This window comes from Cricetulus griseus, chromosome 5 (genome assembly GCF_003668045.3).
Source record: "Cricetulus griseus strain 17A/GY chromosome 5, alternate assembly CriGri-PICRH-1.0, whole genome shotgun sequence".
NCBI classification, from domain to species: Eukaryota; Metazoa; Chordata; class Mammalia; order Rodentia; family Cricetidae; genus Cricetulus; species Cricetulus griseus.
In genome coordinates, this window is record NC_048598.1 from 24,524,673 (window position 1) to 24,551,237 (window position 26,565).

The 26,565-nt window shown below is 41.3% G+C and overlaps 1 protein-coding gene across 6 annotated transcripts in view; it reads left to right on the forward strand.

Moving 5' to 3' along the window:
- Pbx1 (PBX homeobox 1) overlaps positions 1 to 26,565 on the forward strand; it is a 310,806-nt gene that overhangs the window by 234,744 nt on the left and 49,497 nt on the right. For 4 of the 6 annotated variants that reach the window (XM_027417092.2, XM_027417091.2, XM_027417094.2 and 1 more), the window contains 4 exons: positions 417 to 552; positions 5,701 to 5,860; positions 12,297 to 12,409; positions 13,798 to 13,887. In XM_027417092.2, coding sequence (XP_027272893.1) covers positions 417 to 552; positions 5,701 to 5,860; positions 12,297 to 12,409; positions 13,798 to 13,887 — 499 coding nt within the window. The remainder of the gene's footprint in view (positions 1 to 416; positions 553 to 5,700; positions 5,861 to 12,296; positions 12,410 to 13,797; positions 13,888 to 26,565) is intronic. The other 2 variants (XM_027417096.2, XM_027417095.2) reach the window with 1 other exon arrangement.

Sequence of the window (26,565 nt, forward strand, 5' to 3'; positions counted from 1 at the left end):
CTTGAGTTCATTCCCATGAAGGAAAGGTTTGGAGTGCAACCTCTGAGTTTGGAGTTTGTCCGGTGTCAAATGTTTCACTGAGTACACACTTTGTATGGTCCTTGTGCACTACCGAGGAGCTTTTTACATTCAGTTGAAGAAGCCTATCCTTAGGGAGAGCCCAACACAGTCACCGAGGTGATATCTAGCAGCTCTCGGGTTCAAAGCCAAGGTGGCTGAATGTACAGCTATGCTTGGTTCTCTTCTCCAGTGCATGTGAAATACAGAAGCATCATGCTTAGTGGTTTGGGCATCTAGCCCCCTTTGCAAATTGCCTTGAACTTACCCTTTGCCCAAATATGTATCTTACAGAAGTAGATCTTTCTCTGTTTATCTAACATGGCATTTCTTATCCCTCTCCCTTTCTCCTTATGAAGGCGGAAGAGACGGAATTTCAACAAGCAAGCCACAGAAATTCTGAATGAATATTTCTATTCCCATCTCAGCAACCCTTACCCCAGTGAGGAAGCCAAAGAGGAATTAGCCAAGAAGTGTGGCATCACAGTCTCCCAGGTGAGGAACCTCTGGAAGAGCCAGCTTGTTACCTGGTCTGATGGACCCTCATGACAGGGTCTTGGAGGTTTTTATTGGACATTCAGGTTTTGTACAATCCACCAGTGAAAGCCTTAAAGGGACAAGGTAAGCTCGGAATGCTTGTGAGATGGTTTCCAGGTAAGTCCACAAGTCCAAAGGAAACCAACCAAAGGAAGAGAAAAGTTACAAAGCAGTGCATGAGGAGGCATGAGGCTCCCTCTGCATGGGTGTCTTAAGAGTTTCTGTTGCTGTGAAGAGACACCAGGACCACAGCAACTCTTATACAGGAAAACATTTAATTGGGCTAGCTTTCAGTTTCAAAGGTTTAGTCCATTGTCATCATAGTGGGAAACATGGTGGCATGCAGGCAGGCATAATGCTGGAGAAGTAGCTGAGAGTTCTACATCTTGATCTGCAGGCAACAGGAAGTGAACTGAATGTAGACTGAGCAAAGGAGAGCTCAAAGCCTACCCTCACAGTGACACACTTCCCCCTACAAGGCCACACCCACTCTAACAAAGCCACACCTCCTAGTAGTAACACTCCCATTGAGGATCATTTTCTTTCAAAACACCATAATGGCTAATATTTATTACACAGTGCCTGAACCATCCATGCTGTTTCTTCCAACTTAGGCAATTCCTTAGCATTTTCCTCCCAGTGAATCAAACTATTTGAATAAAAGGATTGTAAATGCTTTCTCTTGACGTTCTAACTCTACAACTACCAACTGATTGGGAGAAGGATTTTAGCATGCCACTCTGATTGCATTGGAATGGTTTCACAAAATGTCACTGAGTACCCCTTTCTTCCAACTTGCATTAACTGTAACAGGTGCCTACTGACTTGGAAAGATACGTGATGCAAAAATTATATAGATGTGGAATCTCTAACATTAATGTAAAAAGAAAAGCAAGCAGTATTATTATCGAACCTTTGCCTCAGAATAAAAAAGTGTAAGAAAAATAATATACTTCCCTAGATTTGAAAAGTAGACTTCCTTACAGTAGTGACTGTCCTTGGAAAGATCCACTTAGGTAACACATAATGCATATAGACCTTTTAATTCAGGCCTGTGGTGTGGCATCTCTGGCCTAGCTGAAGGTCATTTTCAGTATTAATAGTTAAGGAAAGTAGGACCCAGATATTCAAACTCAAGTAGCCTAGCCTTGTGTTTTTCTAGGGATGTTACCATTTTTGTCTATATTTAGATCTCTTGTTAATAGAAGTCAAGGGGGTTAGGGAGTTGGGGGGAGATGATGGTCTTTGCTACTGGTGGAATATCTGAGGAATGGTTTTGAGGCATGAACCACACCACTATGTCATAGATTAGTAGGTTTAGTCTTCTGCTTCCAAGTAGAGTTAAACCACTCCATGGACTGAATCTGAAGTTCATGATTCCAGATTTCAAAGTTATCTAGAAAGGACGAAGAACATTTCCAGAGCCAATAACTTATTTTTAACTCAGGGCTAACAGATCCTCTGTGTCTCTGCCAGGAGGCAGTGTATACAGACGGAAGAGACTGGGAAGATCACAGCTAATGGTCCTGGCCTGCTCTAACAACCTTTACCTTCTTCATCATGGAAACTAAAGTGTTGAATATTCTGTTCAGCAAAGAATTATTTATACACTATGTCTTCTTTCTCCTTCTCCCCTCTATCCTAAGGCCATGCCAGTTTCTCTGTCTCTCTGTCTCTCTGTCTCTCTGTCTCTCTGTCTCTCTCTCTCTCTCTCTCTCTCTCTCTCTCTCTCTCTCTCTCTCTCTCTCTCACACGCGCACACACACACACACACACACACACACACACACACACACACACACACACGCACACACAGACATCATCACCATTACCACTACTTCAATAATAATAATAATAGCAATAGTCATGCAATCTGCTCCACATTGCCAAGCAAATCCTGGTGGGAAACAACAAGGTACCATTTGTAGAGTAATAGGATGGGAGCCCTTTTTTTGGTAAGGGTCGGTGTGTGATTCTTGGGGATTCAGTATTACTTTTGAAGAATTTTCATGATATCACTTACCTATTGTGGCTTGTTGGAACATACATATTAAAGTTGTGTCTGTTTCTCAGTGAAGTATTAAGTTTCTTTATGGGGTGGAAGCTCAATAATCACCCTTTTTAGCATTAGACTCATAGGATCCATCTATCCATCCTTGGTTTCTTGGTACCATTATCCTAAGGCTTCATCTTTTCCCCTGAGCCTTCTCCACTCCATCTTTTGAAGTCTACTCACTTCTATTCTAAGTTTTCGTCAGTACGTACTCCAGTCAGTGGGCCTTAATCATCCATTTTCAGTTACAATTTCTTTTGACATGTACTAAAAAGCTATTGGTTTCTCTCATGACCCCCAACAAAAATAGGCTCATATACCTAAATCCATGTGAAATGCCTCTAATAACTATCTTCTCCCTAGGGTCCCCAAAGGGCCCTCCTTCCATATGAGTGCTATTCAGAGTGTGGTGTAGTTGTTTGTTTGTTTGTTTGTTTGTTACTCTTTGGGGGCCCATCACCCAGCTCCCAAATAAATACATGGAGACTTATTCTTACTTATTACTGCCGAACCTTAGCTTTGCTTTTCTTAAGTTATCCATCTACCTTTTGCCTCTGGGCTTTTACCTTTCTCTATTCTGTATACCTTTCTGTACTTCTTACTCCATGACTGGATGGGTGGCTGGGTGGCTGGCCCCTGGTGTGCTTCTCTCCTTTTCCTTTTCTAGCTTATCTCTCTTCTTGTTCTTCTAATTATTCACTCTGCCTGGCAGCCCCACCTATCCGTCTTCTGCCTAGCTATTGGCATTTCAGCTCTTTATTAGACCAATCAGGTGTTTTAGAAAGGCAAAGTAACACAGCTTTACAGATTTAAACAAAAGCAACACAAAAGAATGCAACACATCTTTGCATCACTAAACAAATATTCTGCAGCATAAACCAATGTAACACATCTTCAACTAAAATTTCACAACAGTGTGGCCCTCAGGCAGTAGCAGCAGCAGCAGCAACAGCACATCACCTGGGAGCTGTGAGAAGTACAGACTCTTGAGTCTTATACCTGCCCTATATCCAAATCTTTGAGAGTAGGTCCCGGAATCTGTTTTCACAAGCCATCTGTGAATACTTAAGTCTGAAAAGCACCATTCCACACACTCCCAGCTACAAATGTAACTCCATTTGAGTATCCAGATGGGGCTTTCGTCCTGGAACACTAAACTCATGTATCTCACTTCCCACTGGATTTTGCCATGGCTCTACCCATAGGCTCTTGAAACATAACATGCTTGAGATGTAAATCAAACACTCCCCAAAAAACCTATTATTCTTTCAGCTTTGCCTGACTCATGCCACCACATCCATATGCATCCCTAGTGCTTGGCACATATTAGGTTTTTAGTCGATGATAGTTGAGTATTAATTAATGAAACACCGACTCTCCATATTATCTGAGATAGATGATACTACTGTGTAGACACAGTGGGAAATGCCGGAGCCTACCAACATCTTCTCGATCCCATCTCTTCTCATGTAAACAGGAAATCTTTCCCACAACAAATCCTTCACACAGTTCTTTGTTTCTTGTTTGTCCACATAAGCCAGTACTGGACCTGGGTCATTTCCTTTCTTCCTGGAAGGTCCTCCTAAACTATCTTCATCTTTCCCTCTTTTTTTCAGTTGCTGTTATAAAAAAAAAAAGTCTCTACCTTTTCCTTCCTTCCCTGTTGCACACAGAAATCAATAAGCAATGATAATTATGATTGATTCATATGAACAGTGAAACTTAGACCAGGAGGAAAAATTTGAATTTCAAAGTGCAGTTAGACATGGCATGTTCCTGAATTGTTCTTAGAGGCACCCTTCCTCCTCCAGTTTAGCTCTGCTTTTCTGTATTTACAACAAATAAAACATCTATTATTGAATTTTTTCTCTCTTATTTACTAGTATTGCACTGGTATAGCTTGATCTTTGTAATAAAGACTTGGCATTTCTGATACAGTATAAGCCACACAGGCCTTTGATTGTTAGCTAGCCTGATAAGATGTGTTAGCTTTGTAAATGCCTTCCAAAATAAGTGTAATTTTACCTTACAGTTTCTTTATCTGCCATTGCTGATGGTAGGTTGAGTGTGAATTATCTATGAGGTATATTTGTTAAATGTGTGATCAATTTGCTCCTTCTCATAAGTTTTCATAGTTTGTTTTGTAATTAAATAAAAGTCACAATACTGTAATCCAAAATCACAATGAAATATGGGGTATTTTTAGACGCTCCTCCCCGAGGCAGAACTTGTGGGGTGAATGTCAATATATGCCCAACTCCTTTGTGGTAGAAGTCTTTGTATAACTGGGGAAGAAGTGCCAACTTGAGCCAAGACAGCTGCTGTGAGCCACAGGAAGGAAATCAATGAACAAAAGAAAGTAAATTAGGTTTATTATGTTCATTGGCTTTAACATTTAAAAGCAGGAATTCAAAGTCATAATTAGTTGTATGCATCAGTTGTTGGTTTTTTCCATACATAAGACCAACCTTTATACAAGATGGTGGGTGACTTGATATTGATAAAGCCTATAGCACAATACAGCTAAGAATCAAAGTTCATATTAAGGTCATTTAACTTCTAAAAATTTCAAATTAAATGAATTCATGGAAGCATCCATATGTTGGCATAGATTTGTGTGGATATTTTAAAGGTCTGTGTATTCTGATTGTGCAGTGTCAGCTTTAGCATTGCTTTGAAAAAGAACAAACACTTCTCCTAATATGCTTATTTAAATGTCATAAATTAGGAAATAAGCAAATTGAAAAATACTTGTTCTAAATCGAGAGTCCTAGATTCAGCAAGCAAGTCTTCCCTAGTAGAGTTGCTGTCACAGTGATCTTGTGGGATTTTAGAGAACCCATTTTAGATCATTAGATCATTGCTCTTTTTGAGGCTCTTACTTTACTTCAGGGCTCTTAATTAATATTACAAAGGTCATAAGTAAGGTCAGAGTATTCCAGCCGTGAATCCGACACTACCCCCATCCTTTCCCAGACCCCTCTATTTCTCTGCCATGTCTTCTGAAGGGTGAAATGCTAATTCTCTCATCTACTCTCCTGCTGTTGTTCTAGGTATCAAACTGGTTTGGAAATAAGCGAATCCGGTACAAGAAGAACATAGGTAAATTTCAAGAGGAAGCCAATATTTATGCTGCCAAAACGGCTGTCACTGCCACCAATGTGTCAGCCCATGGAAGCCAAGCTAACTCGCCCTCCACTCCCAACTCAGCGGGTTAGTTTCTTCTTTCATTTGGGGGGATTGTTCTCCATTTGTATATTTGTTTTTTGTACTTTGAGACTTTATTTTAATTCTTACAGTTTTTGCTTCATCAATTTGTACATCTAATTAACATTTGTTGTCAGTGACACTTTTGGGTTCTTCTTGTCATATCCAAAGGGCAATGTGTTTATAAGATGGGACTGTCTGCAAGTTTGTGTTGTAATGCATTTGTTTATCTTAAAATGGAGGTACATTGTTTGGTTTTAATGAGTCCTCTAAATTCGCAGATCAAACTTAATACTTGGAGATGGTTCCTTTGGGTTCTCATATGATATTTTCCTCCTCGTCTATCTTGCTGTCCCCATGGTATAATGTCTGGGTCATCTGCTGTCATACATTCTGTGGAGGAATGTATGACATTCCTTCACTCTTCTAACTAAGATCTCATTAGCCAATTCCAGTCTGCAGAGCCAGGCTGCAATATTTCCTAGGTGCTGTTTATCAATACTGTTCCCTATTGTTTTATTTTATTGGTTTTCTTTATGTAAACTGTGAGGAAAATCACAAGCTGTTGGTTCAGACCTTCCAGACTCCAGGGTTCATATTATAATCTCAATCATGCACCCTGGTTCTAAGTTTTATTTTCACAAACATGCATTGTCCACTAAATTCAGACTTTAGGCTGACATAGAAGTACATTTTGGGACATGCCCTGTGCTGTCACTTCTGTATTTCCATGATTCCAATAAAAACTCAGTGTTTGCTGTAGAAAATGTGTTGATACTTCTAGTGAAGGGGATACAGGAAAAACAAACATTTCCTTATGAAATGTGTTTAGTTCCAGAAGTCATCCTTCTCCATAACAGACAAAATACATTTATTATGAATGTGGAGTGCCTTCTAGCAAATCTAAACATATCGACTCATAATATGGTTGCAAATCTGGGATTTCTGAGATTTCTATGACTTCATGATATCATGACTTCACCCTCACAGTCTAGTTGTTCCCTAAAGAGGTTCTTCCTGCCATAGGCTGCCTTTGTAACTGGAGACCTGTTGGACCCCACTCACTCTTCTTCTGTGAGCTTCTCTTTGCACGAAATCCTGGGCTATAATTACCAGGCCCTTCTTTTGTTTAATTAGAACCATGCATGAAGAGAGCCCTTGGCTTTGTAAACATTGCCACCATAGAACACTGTTAAATTTGATCCAGTTTGATGTTTCTCGGACATGTAGGTTGGCCTACCCTGAAGAACACATTTGCTTTTAAAAGTTCTGTTGTTTTGTTGTTGTTGTTGTTGGCCGTTGTTGTTCTTCCTCATCATGGCATGATTGATAAAAGATCCAGGCTAACAGGTTCAATAACCACTGTTTCCTCTTTCCCTATCGGGTCGATTATTAAAGATTTCATACCAAGCATCACAAGGTGAACTGCACTGCTAGGCAGGCATTCTCACTTATCTCTTTGGAAGAAGTATAATTCTGTCAATATTAGCAAAAATGCACTCAACACTCCTGCAGAGGTTATCATAATGCAAAACAGATATCAAAATGACTTTTTTCCCTGTCCCTGCTATATCTGCACCACAGATGGCTTAGCATGATTTATGACTAGTCCTTAGAAAGGCCCTGTGGGCTCCCTTCATTACTAAATCCATAACTATTTTTCTTTCCTAAAGCCCTTAAAAAGAGAAAAGTAAGCATTTTAGCCCCCACTCTGTGTTTAAGAATTATGTTGGCTCTTATAGAATGTCAGTCTGATTACAGTTTTCTAAGGAATTTTCTGGTGGCTTAAACTTCATCTGACTATTCTGAGCACAAAGTACATTATTATGGAAAACTTGAGCTAAGCCTTCCAGTTGTGCCTAAGTTGTTGGAAATAATTTGCAGAGGAACCCTTTGAAATGTTCTCTTTCTAATACAGAGACCAAAGAAAACGCTATTGTGGATGTGCAATAGCATGGAATTTTAAAAGATAAATGTCTTAACAGGAAAAGTTATAAATGGGCTTTTCTGTATTTTCTACAGCTTTTAACAGCCTAAATTATGGCCTAGATTGGAGGATAAGTGCTCAAACTTTTACATAGAGTGTTTATTACATTGTGTGCTGGCTCTTCGGTAATTTCAAAGGAGAAATGGTAATGGGAAGAGATTGTAAATAAGAGGTTAATATATGAAAAGGTATTTTGGTAGATTTTGAAGTCCCGGATTCTGGCACCCGGAACAGTTTTATATTCTCAACATGGAAATGAAAATTCTCCCAGAATCTTTGCTTAGTTTACATACTCATTTCCACTGCAAGAAAGACAGTACTGCAAATATATCCTCTTCCCTCCCCTGGCTTTTGTGTGGGGAATAGCACTTCAGGGTGGTAGCAAGACCTCACCTATAAAGCTCTGTTTCTTCAGTAGACTTTGCCTCTTTTTCTGTAGCCTCACTTCCTAGAAATCACTTAGAGCTAGGTTCTGTGGAGGAATTTGCAAGTGTAGAGAGACTTTTATCTACTTCATTGTCTTCCAGCAGAGGTGGGCAAAGCAGATGCAGCAATGGGGAAGAATGAAAGGAATCCAGTTGAGAGAAGGTGTGGGGGTGAGAGGACCAATTGACAGAATTGTAAAAACCCTTACCTGTAACTCAACTGGGGAAACCCCAAGTGATGAGCTCTCTATTTCCCATGTTTCAAAAGATTATAAAAGCATGACTTGAAGACTCAGAAAAGGGCAGACATTTTCTTAGAAGCAAGAATGGGACATGATTAAGTTTACATCTAGCCGGCGTTGGTGGCACATGCCTTTAATCCCAGCACTTGGGAGGCAGAGGCAGGCGGATCTCTGTGAGTTCGAGGCCAGCCTAGTCTCCAGAGAGAGTGCCAGGATAGACTCCAAAGCTACACAGAGAAACCCTGTCTCAAAAAAACAAAACAAAACAAAAACAAAACAAACAAACAAACAAAAAAAACGGTTACATCTAGTAAGAAGATCTGTCCTCTGTACTCTCAAGTTACATGGAAGTCTGGCTGAATCGGGCTGGCCACCTTATCCATGGGAAACTTTTTTTTTAGACTACAGAAATTAAAACAGTATTTACCAGGCAGCTGATTCATATTCATATTCATATATTTTGGAATATATATATATATGTATATATATGTATATATATCCAAAGAGAAGCCATGAACTCTCAGACATTTTGAGTTTCTTAAGACACACACTGTATCTTTGTTTTGGGTCATTGATTCTCAACTAGAGGTCAGTCTGTACCCCAGGAGACATTCAATAGTATCTGGAGATGGTTTTCATTGTCATCATCTTACAGGGTGTTACTGACATGAATAGATAGAGATGAAGAGCCACTTAACCATCCCACAAGGCATAATAAATTCCTCACAGCAAAGAATTATCCAGCCTAAAGTGTCAGTAATGCCAAGACTGGGAAACTGTGCTCTAGGTTTAGGTTTTATTATCTTTTATTATTAAATTAGTTGGGTATTATTGCATATTTTGGTTTTGTTTGGTTGTTTTGTTTTTCCAAACAAGGTTTAGACTCCTAAAGATTATTTGAAGTGAAAATACTGTCTTCAGGAACTTACCTTATGAAAATGGATGTTAACACATTACCATGTCATAGTGTATGTCCAAGCAAATGAGTTAGAATCCTGGATGATCCTTTATTTCTTCTCTGTCTAATTAAGTGCAGATATCACTCTGTATACACCCCAGGTATTTCTGTGTGTACACTTGCCTTCATTCCTAAACCAAATTCAGAACCTTCTAACTGCCAAGCACGTCTTGAATGACTTCTAGATGTTGCTGATTAGTTCACAGCACCCTGCAGATAAAGTGACTGGGTGGTCTCAGCTGCTTTTTGGGAATTCCACGGCACTTCTAAGAAAGTGCATTCACTTTCTGTCTGGGAAGTATGTACTTCTCAGAAGGCTCTCCATTCAATGATTCATTTTTTCCCAACCTTCAATGCTGGGTGAAGAACATATCCCTCCCCTACGCATATACCTTGATGCTTGTGTAGACTTTTCTGTGGAATTAGATAGACCTGCTCTTCTCCATCCACTCCATCACAGACTCTAGATTCTCAACAGAGTCAGAAAAGCCATGACAGGGCCATACATGGGTGAACAGAGACCATGAAATGCTGAAACAGCACAGCCAAGAGCAGGAGGGACTATTTCTGCAATTACTGCTGTGATACAAATGCATTTGTACAAGAAGTACATTTGTATGCGCATATTTATCCCTGTGTATATTACTCAGCCATACATACTTAGAGTTTACCTATGCACATATATTTTTTTAAATCATCTGTGTCAATTGCAGTGTATATCTTGTAAACGGCACACTCCATGTCTCAATGCTTCTATGGATGCAATGCTCCTTGGTATCACTGTAGCCCTATGGGGATTTCTCCCATGGCATATTTTGTGTAGTGGTTACCAGTAAACCTTTAGCCAGGCATACAGCATGTGTGATTATTTCATGGTATCTGAGAATGGGAGAGAAATAAAATACCTGGGCTTCAGATTCAGCACTCTGGAGCTAAGGAGTTTGGGAAGTCTGATGATGTGAATGTGTCTACTGTGTAGGTTCTTGATTCTGATGAACACTGGACAAGACCCTTCTATTACACTGGCTTTATTACTTAGGCTATGTCTCCATGGTTACAAACTTTATCTGAGGGGGCTGCAACTCCTACGTTGAAGGCTTGGTATTCGATACAAGCACAGGAGTGAGATCTATGATACATGTTGCTTTTTACATAGTTGAGGAATATGCTTTCAAATATAGTGTGTCATACTAATGGAAGGAAGTTACAGCCCAAACCTTCATCCCACTGACATAAATTACACAAGGTGAGATCTTATTCCTGTTTTGCTAAGATCCAATGTTTCTAATTCCTTTTAAATAAGCTACGTAGAGAAATACGTGCCAGATGAGACCTAGTTCTTTTGTTAATATTTAAGTCCACTCTCAACCATGAAGATAGCATTCCCTTTGCTTGGAAAAGCAGGGATGAGAAGAGGGCTAGAGGCAGCATCAGTTTATGTAGAAATATAGTTACAGAGCTTCTTGTATGAAGATACACACTCCCCAGGACCAAGGAAAATGGAGATAGTTCTTAACTGGTGGTTGTTCCTAGGATTACAAACACCTGGTTCCTCTAAATGGCTCTTGCTGCTGACATGTGATGACACAGTAGATGGTCTTATATCAAGTGCTTTGGCACAGAGGAGAACACAAGCCTATTACGTGGCTGTTCTCCAGGGGAAAGGAAAGGCCTTCTCCTCTGCTTAGCTGTGGAGAGACAGCTCTCTTGCAGAGCTCAGATCCCTGTCTTGGGAGAAAAGAACAGATATATCAGATGGGAGGGAGGCATGACTCTTTGCTGGGTGACTCCCCATTGGCAATGGCTATCAGAAGACTCTCAGGGCAAGAGCACAGGGTTAGAAGTCACAGAGTGCAACTGACCTGGGTCCCTGAGGTCTCTCCTTTGCCAGGCTAATGTCATGTTTTTAACCAAACCTTGCACGTTAAGCTTCCTTTCCTATGCACTGAACTGAACTGCACGATGACTTCAGGGCTCTAATTAGCTTCATAAGCCCTGGTGTTCAGGGTGAGCTTGGGCTAGGTTCACCCATAGGAGCCTGTGGATGGACCTAAGGCCAACTGGATGGAGCTTCCATCTCTGGGAGGTGGAAGCCCATGCTAACCTCTCCTTCCAGAGGCCCACTTTAAAAATTACTAGAAGCATTTCATGCATGCTTGAAAATCTTAGCCCAGTGTTCTGCTTCATCTTTCTGTATTCTGGCAACTGTTGGGAAGAATAGGCCATTCTCACATAACCTTGCAATCTTTGGGGTTTCTTGAGCTGTTGCCACATAGCAAAGAAGACTACCTTATTTCTAGAAACTGCGAGTGTCAATTGACCCCAGGAGTTGTTGCCTCCATGCACACTCCTTCTGTGTGCTGCCCTGATAATGAGTCGATGGGTTCAGCAAAGCATATTTAGAATCCATAAAAAGGTGTCCCGATGCTCCATTATGGTGACAGAAATATCACTGGCCAATCCATATTATTGGCCATAGTCGCTATCTTACTGGCCTCTTGGCCAACCCTCGAACATGAGAAGCATGAAGGAGAAATCCTACGTAGACTGCATTAGAAGAATTCAGCTTTCCTCTCTCAGCTTCAAGTTGCTAGCAGAAAGCAGTCTTATTGACAACTTGTAGTGAGGGGTCGCTTCATGTAACAGCAGCAGTATGCACCCTCTTGCTTGCTCTGTTCTTCATGCTACTAACCAGGCTCTGTGGATGTTGTTTTTGTCTTACATTTGATTTGGGGGAGGTTGCTTTGCATGTCTTCTCCTCTTGGCTGTTGGTTGCGGGGTTGAGCCTTTTCCTTTCTATGATTCAGGTGCCTCACTCTTTCCTTTCCAGGTTCTTCCAGTTCTTTTAACATGTCAAACTCTGGAGATTTGTTCATGAGCGTGCAGTCACTCAATGGGGATTCTTACCAAGGGGCCCAGGTTGGAGCCAACGTGCAATCACAGGTAGGGACCCAGCCAATATGCCGCCAGGTGAATTCAGTAGAGTCCAAGAGCCTTCAGTTGTATCAGGTTCCTGCTCCTGTCCAGACAGAGAGAAGGAAAAAGGAAGGAAGGGAGAGGCAGATACACAGCAGCCAACCCAAATAAAAATAAGACAAAGCAGAAAATGCAACCATTCTCGTAGGGGATCGTGTCCATCCATTGTGAGTATATCTGGCTGTGGCTTGTCAGTCACACTAGGAAGGCAGGGAAGGAAGAAATAGGGTAAGGTGAAGAAGGCCTGTGAGGCAGGTGGAATTGGCATCTTCATTATTCTTCAACGCAAAATGAATTTCAGCCCGTTACCTCTTCCGAATCTCCCTCTCATCTGTTGGTTTCCCATCTTTAGGATTTGCTAACATACGGAAGTCGTCCATGATCAGGCCTTAGTGTCTCCTGTTTTCATTTTAAGCTTTAAAATTACCAAGCCAGCTTGATGGAATACATATGCTTAGTCACCCTTGAGGTCAATGGACTCGAGTTTCTGATGGATGATAAGGCCACACTGGGAACCAAAAATCGGTCATGTGTAAAACCTCAGTGCTTCTTAGTAAAACCCTCCGCCTTCAAGACAGATATCTCAGGAAGCCATCCTTCTATCTCAGCATGAAGTGTGATCTGAGAGGGTAAAGTCGTAGGTTTTGGGTCACAAAGACTTGGAAAGATATGAGCCATGTCTACCCATGTGTCCTATCCAACACATGGAACAGAAAGCCTACATGTCTGGAATAGACAGCTGGCTGGTGACTCAGCCCCTTGCTCAGGAAACACTGCCTGGAAACAAATTTGAGGTGATACAGGCAGACTTTGGTCATTTGACTAAAAGACTTACCATCATATAATTCCTTGACAAAAAAAAAAAAAAAAAAAAAAACAGAAAAAACAAAACAAAACAAAAAATCCCAACTGGGTCTTTATCCCAGCCCCTCTCTGTGTCATGGCTGCCCAAGACTAAGCAGAACTTTGGCTCTCCTACCGGTTGCATGGGACAATCTACAGGGAAGAAAAGTTTGTGGGGGGATGACAAAGGAAGTGAAGCATCTCTGTCCTCTTCACACACCACCCTGCCCAGCACCACAGTTCCTGTCATCTCACATAGCATTGTGCAATCTGTCTCAATTTTGGGGAATCCAAGTTTTCTTTTCCTGTTTTACTGATCTCGGAAGTAACAATGGATTTGGCATGGGGGAGAGTCCCAGCCTCTTCCTCGTGGACTCTCCCCCAGGAAGAGCTTCTCTATAATGATGGCTTTAATGTGGCATGCCACACGGGTAGCCTGTATGATGATGATACGCCACGCTCCTCTCCCTCTCTCCGACTAATTGCCTCTCTGTTGCTCTTCCTCTGTCTAGGTGGATACCCTTCGCCATGTTATCAGCCAGACAGGAGGATACAGTGACGGACTCGCAGCCAGTCAGATGTACAGTCCGCAGGGCATCAGTGTAAGCAAACAAGGCTCCCCGAACCCTTTGTTTCTATTCTATCACTGCCAATTATTTCAAAGCCACAGGGCCCAGAATGCCACTTAGTAGGACTTGTCTTAGCTTTCCAGTCACCTAGTTTCTTGTTGCTGCATCCATCGGTTATGCCATCGGCAGCACCCTCCCCATAAAAGAAAGTGGGGATCGGGCAGGCTTCATGCAGGCAGCTGGCGTCTAGGGCTGTCAGACGCAATCAGTGTTTGCGTGGCACCTGCGGCCACATGCGTGCAGCTGAGAGGAGCTGCTAAACAGGTGACACCTAGTACAACAGTGCTAGGAAATGTCACCACAGGCTGGGACCAGGGCACCTGGAGAAGAAAACCAGTGGCCCAAATCCATTGCATCCAGGTCCGTGACCGCAAAAATAAAACACCTTTTTTTTTTTTTTCCCAAATGCGCCCAATAGATGATTTTTAAAAATCGACACCAAGGCCTAGTATGTTGAAGGGACAGGGAGGGGGTATGACCATCTTCTACTTGTTCTTGGGTGCGCTGGCGGATCCTGACTAGCATGAAAATTCATAGCGACAAGCTATGTCGCACAGAGTGAAATCGATCAGACAGACACAAGGAGAACCGAGTGTAGATTTGGGACAGCAATCCAACTTGATTTCTCAGATCAATCGTCTGCTATCTCAGCAGCGATGACAGCAAGCTGGGACATGAGGGAAGCCTGGAAAAGGAGGCTGCTCTTTAGATCAGGGGTGATTCCCAGGCTTTTAGAGGTCACCGGAGGCTCCAGTGGGGTGATTGCCTTGGAACTGCTGAAAGAAAGCAGAGCTGTGGTTGGTTGATGGGGGTCATTGTTATTGTTTGTTGCTGTTACAATTAAAGTAAGTTAGGAGTGGAAGGAAGGCAATGCAGTCCTGATTTAATTATGTGATCTCAGTCTATTCTAATTGAGGTAAAATGTCTACAAGGACATGGGGGATGGCCCCTTCAACTCTGCAATGAGTCTTGTCCTACCCAATTATGACAGATCTGGAAGGAATCAAGAGAAGAGAAGCTATTTCCTCATTTGAAGAATAATTCTTTTAAAAATGAGGAATGGTAGCACTGATATAGCTCCATCAGCCGAGTGTCTGCTATGCAAGCATGAACACCTAAGTTGGACCCAGAGCACTTATGTAAAAAGTCATCTTGCAACACATCCTTAAACCCATCACTAGGGAAGCAGAGACAGGGAGATGCCTAGAGCTCTTTAGCGAGATAGCCTAGTGAGAGAGACCCAGCCATAAGAAACGAAGTGAAAAGAAATCAAGGAAGATATCAGACCTCAACTTTTTACCTCAACATACACATACAACACATGTACACATACCCAAGTGCACCCATGCACACACCCACACAAGCACATTCATAAACTACACACACGTAAAGAAGAGGAATTCTTATCCCACCAAAGAGAAATTGTGGGTGATACATAGCAACTTTAATACTGCTCTCACAGAGAGAGATTGGCTTCATCAGAAATGGTCTAAATGGGACAGGATAAGTTTGCTGAGTAGAAGCATCAGAGAAGTGGATTCCAGGTACTCACTGGCCTTTGTAACAGTCAAGGTCTCCCATGGCTTGGCTAGCATCTTGGTAAGGATGTGGTAGAAGCGAGGCAGTATTAGGTAGTAATTGGGGGGGGCGGCTTGGTTAGTGATAAATATTATTGCTTACAGTTAAAAATTCTTTGGGGGTGTTTGTAGACCAGGCTGGCTTTGAACTCACAGACATCCACCTACCTCTGCATTCCAAAGTACTGGGATTAAAGGCCTGTCCCACCACCACCCACCAAGTATTCTTTTTCCTACCTTCAGGCAGATTCTTTCCCGAGCTCAATATCCTAACAATTGATCACTCTCTGGGAAGAAAGGAAAGGCCTGCCTGCCTGTCTTGTTGAACATACTGTCAACAGTCATGTCATTTTCTAGAAAAGTTCAGAGAAGGGATTCTTCCCATTTTGTGCTATGATAAGAAGTCATTGTTATCATTGTGTTGGTGGCACCTTGCTGGGAAGCATGCCTAGGGGAGCACAGGGTTCAATGTAGTACGTGTGTTCTTAAAGAGAGTCCGAGAGAAGGCAGGAGCTAGGTGTCTGTGGCATTAAGAGCATATGCACCTGGCCATCACTGGATGTTTATGAGGTATTAGACTTTTCCAGAAATAATTTTGTGCATACGTGAAAGAGGAAACTATGAAGAAAGCTTAAGTGTGGGAACAAAAAGTACAGATGTACACAAAAAGGAAACTGAAGGAAGTCCTTATGACTCACTACGGGATGGATCTGACAGTTTCTTATTTGGCATCTCCCCCCTCCAAACTGCAGTACTGCAATAAGCAGGACTAGATGGGACCAGAGGAAGGAGATGCCCAATATTGACCCTTTGACATAATCTGGTGGGCTGGAAATCATTTCTGAGATAGTATAGCAAACATGTGCAGACAATTATGTCTGATTACATAAGCCCTGCACAAAAAAATAGGCTGGGAAATGCCACTTGAAAGAGTCACTCATGTGTATTAATTTTTCCCCCTGTAAATTGTGGTTACTTTATTTCTGAGTCTCTAATATACAGGGTAAGTGCATCAAAGGACAGTGGTGATATGATACGTTGCTTTGGTGTCAGCCTTTAAATGTGCAACCTGCAGGAGATGAGGCTGGTTGTAGCAAGATGTATTTTTAGACATTGGTATTAGAAGACAGGACATGGGCATACACAGAATAGGGTTCTAACTGCCAGGAGAGAGAGAGAGAGAGAGAGAGAGAGAGAGAGAGAGAGAGAGAGAGAGAGAGAGAGAGAGAGAGAGAGAGAGAAGGGGAGGAGACACAAGAAGAGACAAGGGCAGGAATGAAAGTTCCGAGCCAAGAAGCAAAAATAAACAATCCTAAACCCAAAGCAGCAATGGAATTCCCAGCTGGGCTCTGGATTGTGTCTCATTTGATGGAGGACATTTTCTGGGCAGCGTTCATCTACTCCCTGGCTGGGTTTCCACAGCACCCATATCTTATCCAACTAGTGTCTATTTTTAAGTCGTGTAAAATGTGGACCTCTCGCCACTAACTGAGCTCAGAGCAATGGGATTACAAAGGTGTAGAGGTAACGTCCTATAAGGGTAGTGGGTAGATGACTTGTCTTGGTAAGCCCGGTATCAGGGGATGCTTTGGGAAAATGAAAAAGTGAGGAGAAAAGGGAGTGACTAGGTCTAAGTTGCTTCACACGAATACAGTGCGAAGTGCTTCAAGTGGTGACTCTCTGGTTTGATCTTTTCCCCCTCTTTGTGAGCAGTTTTTACAAAGTGTATTTCCTGATAAGGGTAGTTTAGGACACCATTCTGATGCAAAGGCATGGATTTAAGATGGGCACAGAGTCATTCAAGGCCTCAGAACCCCCTTGTTAGCCACTGTCAACACTAAATTATACCCCCATAAATACTTCATGTTTTCATATGACCACAGGTGAATCTTAATACATGTAGAGGGGCTCTAAGCAGCTCAGGGAGACTGTTCCCCTTCTCTGTCCATCAGACATTCTAGTCTTTCTTTCCATTGCCCCAACCATCTCCCTAGTTCTGGAAGTAGTCCATTAAGTAGGCTTCTGCAGCAGACTTCTTACTGTTGCTGTCTTCCGTTTGCCTCTCTTACACATACCGGTACACTGAAGTCTTCCCATGCTGTTCTTTGATTAGAAATAATGATCAGTCTTTACTGCCTGCCTAATCAGACCCAAACTCTGATTCCATATACAGGATTTTCCAGAGACTTTGGCCCAGCCTACCTGCCCTTAAACTCTTGGTTCTAATTCATGTGGTCCACTGACCTTTACCTGGTTACATCTTAAACCTCCTCCTCTTTCTGTGTCTTCGCACCGTTTGAGTGCCTGGTGCCCTTGGAGATTAGGCCACTGAGCCATCTCTCCGGCCCCTGCATTTACTTCTATAAAACACCTGCATGAGTGTCCCTTCACTCCTACACCATCTTCACTGCCCCATTCCCACCCCAAGCTCAGTTCCTACTCGGTGCCTTTTGTCCTATTCATCTTTTTCCTTTCATTTCTTAAACACAAACCTCTTTTGCATTTAAAGTCACAAAGTGTATTTATTACCATTGTACCTTTCATCCCTACATATGTATACGGCCGTAAAATACATATCCTATTTCCTTATTTTGTTTAGTGGAAATGCCAGTCAGGAGAAGAGAAGATGCTACCAAATTAAAAACATTTTTAAGAGCCACATTCAATGTATCAGCTGTAAGGTAACTGGTAATAATGATTATTTTAAGTGTTTCTCTTATCCATAAACAGGCTATGTTTAAAATCTAAAAATGTTCTTAAATATTTCTTTTTGAGAGTGGCCTTTCTAGGTCAGGTATGGCAATGCATGCTTAGGAAAGAAGATAGACGATTGTAATGTTAGGGTCAGCCCGGGCTCCACAGCAAGACCCAGCTTCAAAAACAAACACCACCAACCAAAAACAGCCCTCTAAATGCTTAGGAGCATGTGTTTCGTATGAGAATAAAATCCAAGGTTCTCCTCCACTCAGCATGTGTGGTGCTGTGTGGTGATGTTTCTGAGTGCCATCTCCGTAGGTCCTGTCACTCATAGCCCCAGAGACCCTTTCTTTCCGAGGGTATCTCTGCGAGAGTTCCTGTTGGTTGGATAGCAGTTTCCTTAATGATTCTCGTTGCTCCTCTCCTGCTGTGGAGGTGGGGGCTACACACCCCACTTGGAAGAGAGTGGAAGAAACCAGAAAGGAAGAAACCTTAGAACCTGGGATCCCAATGAGCCAACCTGAAAGTCTCTTTCTGCTTAGAAATTCTACAGTTCTACAGTGTGACAGTTGAGTCCCTTAATTAAAGGGACACCAGGACAAACTTCCAGCCCACCTATTTTCCCCCCTTAGATTGTATCTTGAGTTCAAATGTGCAGGAAAAGGAGGAGGTCTGACTCTAAGAAAGCCCTCCCATTGGAGTTGGAGATTTGTAAAAGCAGAACCATTACTCTGTAGGGTGAGATTATTTATTTTAAACTTTTTTGAAATGTGAGTTAAGGGAGTGAATTTGCTGCAGCTGCCTGGGAGTGTCAATACACCTGTAGGTTTTGCTTACTCAAAGGTTTTAGTGCAAGTGTGAGTGGTTAGTATTATCTCTGTAATGGCTGGTTAGTATTATCTCTGTAATGGCAGCGTGCCATGGGGGGGGGGGTGGATGAAATTCATTAATTTTTGGTTCCTGATAATCATAGAAGCAGAAAAGAAGAGATGAATCTTTTCTCTTGAAAAATTGTAACGTGGGTGTTTTGTTTTGGCTTTTTCTTCTTTCTCATGTTAGGTGGAAGAGGGAAACTGAATATGACTCAAATAAATAAATAGACTGTAAATCATTAGGACAGAAATATCCTACCATTTCAGTAAACACGTGTCAAGCACTTAGGTGTCACAAGGTTTAGTTAGCATCGCTTAGTTGCATGCCACACAATTTGACTTTTTTCTTAACTGTTTCCGAGAGACCTTTCACTTTCAGTGTGAATTAAGATGGTGTTGCCACATGTGAAATTGTAGGACTAAGAAAGAGAGGTAATCATTACATTCATATGCAGATTTTAAAGACTCATTTCAGTAATACCAAGTTTAATTCTCTTTTAACAAATTGAATTTGAATTTTGAAAGGGTTAAATTATATTCAGCTGTGACTCAAGTGTGCTGCCTTTGGATGACATTTGAGTCCTGTGACCAGGGACTAGGCAATAGCCACAAACTGGCAACATGAAGAGACTGAGAAAAATAGAGGGATCCACACATGTGTGGCCAGACTCCCGACAAGTTTCCTTCACAACAGAATTCTTTGCCTAAATCGGAAGGCATTTAAAATTTAATACTGTGTCAACTCCTGCATGAGAGACTTTTGAAAAACAGTTTTCCCCCAGTTCATAGTTGTTAATGAATCAAAAAAAGTTTTATAATGTTATATAATCCATCATTTTTCGTAGCTGCCAGCTCAAATGCTCTTAAAGGTACCTTAAGCAAATATGGCCAGATCATTCACTAGCTCATTCATTCATTCTCATATTTGCCTGGTCACTCACTCATTCAATAATCATAAGAATTTTTTTTGTCTTTGGGGAATGCATATATGTTATGTAACATATAGGTCAAATTACAAAAACTCTGTACCTGAAATAATACGAAACTCTGATGATGGGGCTAGAAAGATGGCTCCATGGTTAAGAGCACTGGCTGCTCTTCCAGAGGACCCAGGATTCTCACAACTGTCTAACTCCACCCTGGGAATCCAAACGCCTTTGCTGGGGTCTGCAGGCATCAGGCAAACACATGATATACAGACATACATGTAAACAAAACACCAGACACATAAAAAAAAACAAACACTGATGCCAATCAACTCGTGAACAACCAATAGTATCTTAAGAAGAGTGCACCTTCCACCCCCAGACAGCTGTACCCTGGGTTTAGTGTAACTGCAAGCTTCTTTTTCTGCATATTCCTTATCTATTTGTAGATTCACAGTGAACTTGGTTGACTTCAAGGCTAAGGATGTGTTCACGCCACAGATCTCTACATCCATATTCTATGTGCCTGTGCAAAGTGTATGTTTCAGTTATGCCCTGATAACTACAGACAGCTCATTTTCCTTGAGCTATGTTATAAGCCATTGTCCACGGTCATGTTATATTTATGAACGGTGATTATCTTCATATCCCCAAAACAAAGGAGAGATGTTCAGAGCTACAAGTAAAAGAAAAATTGTATCGCTGGGAAAATTAAGCAAAGCTCAGCTATGGAAAAACAGAATAAACCTCTGAAGGGGACCTCTTTCTCCTTGGTCTAATTTGGCCTACTCTTGGTTTCTGAAGTCCATGCTCTTAGACAAGCTTATGTTAGGTTAAACTATTACTCTTTGTTTCCTGTTGCTACACAAGAGTACAAATGGGTAACTTTTTGAAGGCTCTACTTCTTCTCTGGATATATATCTGTGGAGATTCTTTTCCGTGTCTCTAAATAGTAAATATTTAGATCTCTTCATATCTAAATCTGCTTCACAGTATGGATAAACAAATGAAGAGATGATTTATTCAACAAATGTTTATCAAGACCCTTCTAATATCCAACATCAGAAATGGAAACATTAATAGGACATAGCTCTGGCAATCCATAAAATCACCAGAAGCTAAAGGGGATGGAAGTTGTCTGCCTTAGTCGTCTGCTTCTTGGACAGAGCTGTACTATCTAATGTAATCAATATAATACATTATCTTAAAGGAATCTTGAAACTGGCTATCATAAGAGGCATTTACGTGTGTATGCAAGCCAACTAAAATATATGAATTGCTTATAAATATGATTGGCCTTTGCCATGCGTTCTTTTATATGCTTTTTTTTTTTTTACAAGTGACTAAAGCAATGGGGCTTTGTCTTGACTATTCTGTTTTAATCTGGTTTAATAAGTTAACCACTAATAACACATAGTTATGGAGCACTTGGTATGTGGCTAGTGTAAGAAAATTAGTTTTTAATTTTACCTAATTTCAATTAATTTAAAAAATAAATAGCTCCTCGTAACTATTGGCTACAATGTTGGGTGGTGGGACTTCTATATGTTTTGCCAGTCATTTGACAGACACCCAAAGTGGTGCAATAGTGTGAGAAGCATGGCCATACTGTAAAAGAAGACTTCATAAAAATAAATAAATAAAATAAACCATGCTTTTTGCTTTTCTAAGCTAAATAGAACCCTTATTAAAAATTAGCCACGTATAAGAAGTTAACATACCTTAGTATAAAAATAGGCTTTAAGCAAGGAAATCATATGTAGGAAGATTTAAAATACAAATATAGAATTACCTACATTTATTATAGTCTCTACTTGCAGTAATTTTCAGTGCTTTCAGGTACTAATTCACCTAATTATAATTTTTCAAGCCTGCCCAGGTCATGTTCACATTGAACCCTTTGGCTAAGATTCAACCGTTGTGTGCTTCTACAAAGTGCAGGCTCTATTTCAGTTCCTTCTGGTAACCTTTGCAGTCCTTTGCTCATAGACTCTGCCTTCCTGCCCACTCCTGCCCCGCTAGTCTATACAACGTGTGGCCTGACCCTTTATGGCATCACATGGAGGAAAGTGAACAGTGAAGAACCTCAGGCCCCCTCCAGACCTATTCAATCAGGTTCTAGGATTTCACCAGATCCTCTAGTAACTTATAAGCTTGTGAAAGTCTACTTGATAGCACTAAGTCTTTAACTCCTCCCTAGCATTAGGGCTTCCCTAAGAAAAAGAATTAATATTGTTTTTTTCTTTGCAAGCTTCTTTTAATTTTCCAAAAACTTACTTTAAAGTTTGGCAAATATCACCCCCTCCCTCAAAAGAAAGAGTTTAATGGTTCAAGGGGCTGAGGTGATAGCTCGGTTAGTAAAACAATTTGTTTTGCAAGTGTTGAGAACCTGGGTTCTAATCCCCAGAACCCATGTAAGCAGCCAGGTAAGTGATGCACTCCTGTATTCCTGGTACTAGCAAGGTAAGATGGGAGTCAGAGACAGGTGGATCTCTGGGAGCTCTCTAACCAGCAAGTATATCCCACGTGACAAAATTCCAGGCTAGTGAAGGACTCTGTCTCAAACAAAGTGTGCAGGCCTACATGACTCCTGAAGACTGACTCCTGAGTGAATGTGCATGTGCACATATACCCACACACGTGTATCCACACACATGATATTTTAGAGTGCAACCACTGGGCTCACTGGCTAAAATCTGCCATATTACCAACATCATGATACCTACATATCTTCACCCTCCAAACCTTCATAAGTTCATGAAACATTCCATATCACATTGCAGGAAATAGTCTACTTTCCATTACATAAATATTACTAGTATGTGTATTGATGAGTAGAGTTTAGTATTTACATGTAGTGTGTTGTTTGTTGTTTTTACTCTTTATTCTTGGGGTCCTGCTACCCAGCTCCCAAATAAATAAACACGCAGACTTATTATTACTTCTAAATGCCCAGCCTTAGTTTGGCTTGTTTCCTGCCAGCTTTTCTTGCTTTAAATTATCCTGTCTACCTTTTGCCTCAGGACCTTTACCTTTTTCTATGTCTGTATGTCTTTCTTTACTTCTTACTCTCTGGCTTGCTGTGTAGCTGGGTGGCTGGTCCCTGGAGTCCTCCTCTCCTTCTCCTTTTCTTGTTCCTTAATCTCTCCTCCTATTTATTCTTTCTATCTGCCAGCCCCACCTATCCTTTCTCCTGTCTGGCTATTGGCCATTCAGCTCTTTATTAGACCAATCAGGTGTTTTAGACAGTAGAATTTGCAGAGTTAAACAGATGCAACATAAAAGAATGCAACACATCTTTCCATCACTAAACAAATGTTCCACAGCATAAACAAATGTAGCGCATTTTAAACTAATATTTTACAACAATCATTTTTTCCTTCTGAGGTCAAATTGTGAATGCATATTCTTGGCATTTTGGTGCATACAGTACACTTGTGTTTTGGTTGCTGTCCTGTGTCTCCCTATGTCCATCCCATTCTCATAATTTATAAAGACAAAAAAAGGGAGGCTGGAAGAGCTAGAAGGGCTGAATCCATAGATATGCACAGAATAGTCTGGAATTTTCCAGGCAGTCTAAGGTTCCCTCCCACTCCTGCCCCAGCTGACCACACCCTAATACTATCTTAAAGCCTAACAGTGCTAAGAAAGCCAGCTAAAGCCAAGTCAGATGGCGTGTTCTGTATTTGTGTTTGCTTTTGATCTGGTATGCTTTCTTTTAAAGGGAATTATAATCTCATTTTTCATAAGAAAAGCTCTTGAAATATATGTATAAACAGAAACTCCACAATGATTTCCGCCAGTGTTAGATAGCCAGGCCTCCCTTTCTTTTTTCTTCCTTTCTTTGGTTTTTAATCTGATGTCCTTGAGCTACAAGTTTAATCTGCCTTCCTTGCCTCCCCAAATTTACACAAAATGTTATTCCTTCAAAGTCAACACTTGCAAGAGATTATACATCCACCCCCTTCGGAAGTGCTTCAGTCAAAGCCCCAACTGAGCTTCCACCAGAAAGGACACTGCCAGGGAATAACACTCTGATGCCACACTGTCAGGGAATGACGCTCTGACTCCACACTGCCAGGTAATGATGCTGTGATACCACACTGCTAGGGAATGATTCTCTGACACCTCACTGCTAGGGAACGGTGCTGTGACACTGGAGGCACCATGCCCTTCCCTCGCCCAGCCCCAGTGACTCTGGAGAGACCTCCTACAAGCTCTGCCCTTTCTAGAGGAGAAAAAGACAGCACACTTCTCTCTCTGTGTGTTTAAATTTTAGAGCTAAGCCATGCCTCCATCAGTGTATTGTATCAGGAGCACCTGCTCATAATGCTTATTGAGTTTCCTACTAGAGTCTGTCAGCTGAGGCCAGAAAGATTAAGTATCTTACCCAAGACCAACTGACATGTAAGTGGCCCAGCCAGGTGTGGACTCAGCACAGCCACACTCTAAAGCCTCTGACTTACACTTTTGTCCAAATGGACCTTTAAGCTCATTGAAATTAAACTGCTTACATGGAGGGAGTCTCCAATATCATTCCAGTACCAGTCTCTGCTAAGTTACCCTGTGATGAGTATTTTGGAACCTAAAGGATATTAAAAAGAACTCTAAGAACTTGGTTTTCCCTCTTCAGTGCAGGATCCTCTCTGATCGCTATGCCTGGTCAATTCCGTCATCAAAATTAAAGCTGGAAAATTATAAGAGTAGTCCTTACCTGCAGAGCCTACTCCTCACCTCTGTCGTGACTTTTTGCCCAGTGACCCAGAGACATTCAGAAGCTATCAGAGATCATAAACAAAGCATCTCTCAGAGAGTTTAGTAGGTTCATTGTGGCAGAAGGAAAGCCTTGCACCAGCTATGGAGCACATGTATCAGTTAGAAGTAGCTTTGTTGCTTTTGTTGCTGACTTTTCTAATGGGGGGGGCAGTAAGATGGAAAAAGGGGTGGTATTTTTGCCTCTGAATATTTTAATAGCGTTCTCACATTGAATAATGATGTTAGAAGTTGAAAGGTCAGCACACAAGAAACTTGAACAACAGCTGTTTAATAGCCATTGCTTCCAGACAGAGGGTAACAAAGCCCACTCCCCTCAGTGGTCCGGGACTTTCATCAACTTTCGTTCCTCCTGGTGCACATAACGCCCTTAACAAAGATAAGGTCAAAGAGTAAATGCACAGGGATATGAATATGGTGTCATTTGAATAAAGTTAAGACGCACAAAGGAAAAAAATAGGGCAAGAGTTAAAAGTTTTTAAAGTGTGAGACAGTAAGAGACAAGTGTGAAATAGAAATTCATGAGAATAAGAAAATGATAGCAAGATGAAATTGGCAGGAGAGTGATAAAGTTGTATTTGAAATACAAAATGAAGGTTAAAAAACATTTAGGGTACACAAATATTAAAGAGACCAATTAAAAACAAAATAAACTAGGGTAAATACATCACCAAGGACACAAAGGTTTAAAATAACAGACCAAGTACTAATAAAATAAAGAAATCTTATAAAATTGTAAATTAAAGCACAATTAAAAGGCAATAATGTTAGAAAATTAGCAGGCTAAATTGATACTTACAATTGTATTAATTGCTAACAACACTGACTTGCTTTTACATGTGAGCACTTTATATGCATAAACTTACTTAATTCACATCTACTTTAAAAATATTCCAACACTTAAAAAATGTAAACAAAGGAGCTGGAGAGATGACTCAGAGGTTAAGAGCACTGACTGCTCTTCCGGTGGTCCTGAGTTCAATTCCCAGCAACCACATGGTGGCTCACAACTATCTGTAATGAGATCTGATGCCCTCTTCTGGCATGCAGGCAGAACACTGTATACAAAATAAATAAATAAATCTTAAAAAAAAAAAAAACCTAAGCAAAACAGTTTGGAGGCACATTGGAATAACTCACAAGAAAAGTTGCGAAGGCTTTCAAGATGGACTTGCAGGTGGCAATTCCCCACTGTTTAATAGTTTGTTAAATTTTCACAGGTGCCTAAGGCAGCCTTCTCTTTCTCTTTCTCTTTCTCTCCTGGAGTGTCTGGGGACTATGAATGTCCATTCTCTTCCTGGCCACAATGAGGTTGTGCTTGCCCAGCAGCCATCCACAGTGGTCAAAACTCTCAGTGTGACTCAGACCTTGTGTGACAAGAGTGTGATCGAGCCCAGCTTCAGATCATGGCTCAGACTCCAGAGGTGTGCTGGACAGAAGGTGTCCTGGAGTTGGGATAGAGTCCTTTGCTCATCCATACCTGTCCTTTCCCTGGACCATAGTTTTCTGAAAAGGATCGTGTTCCTTGTGTCCAAAACAAAGCACCTCAGCTTTAGCATTCAACCAGTGCTTTTTTAGATGAGCCTAGGTGAAGTTGTTACCAGTGTGTGGTTTCGGCGGTTGTGTTATTGTGGGAAGAGATGGTCACCTGGAATAGATTGTTAAGACTGGATTTCTTTGTGGGAGGTGGGAGGTGGGGATGGGACAAACTTTCTCTGAATAGCCCTGGCTGTCCTGAAGCTTGCTCTGTAGACCAGGCTGGCCTCAAACTCAGAGATCTGCCTGCCTCTGCCCCACCACCCCCAC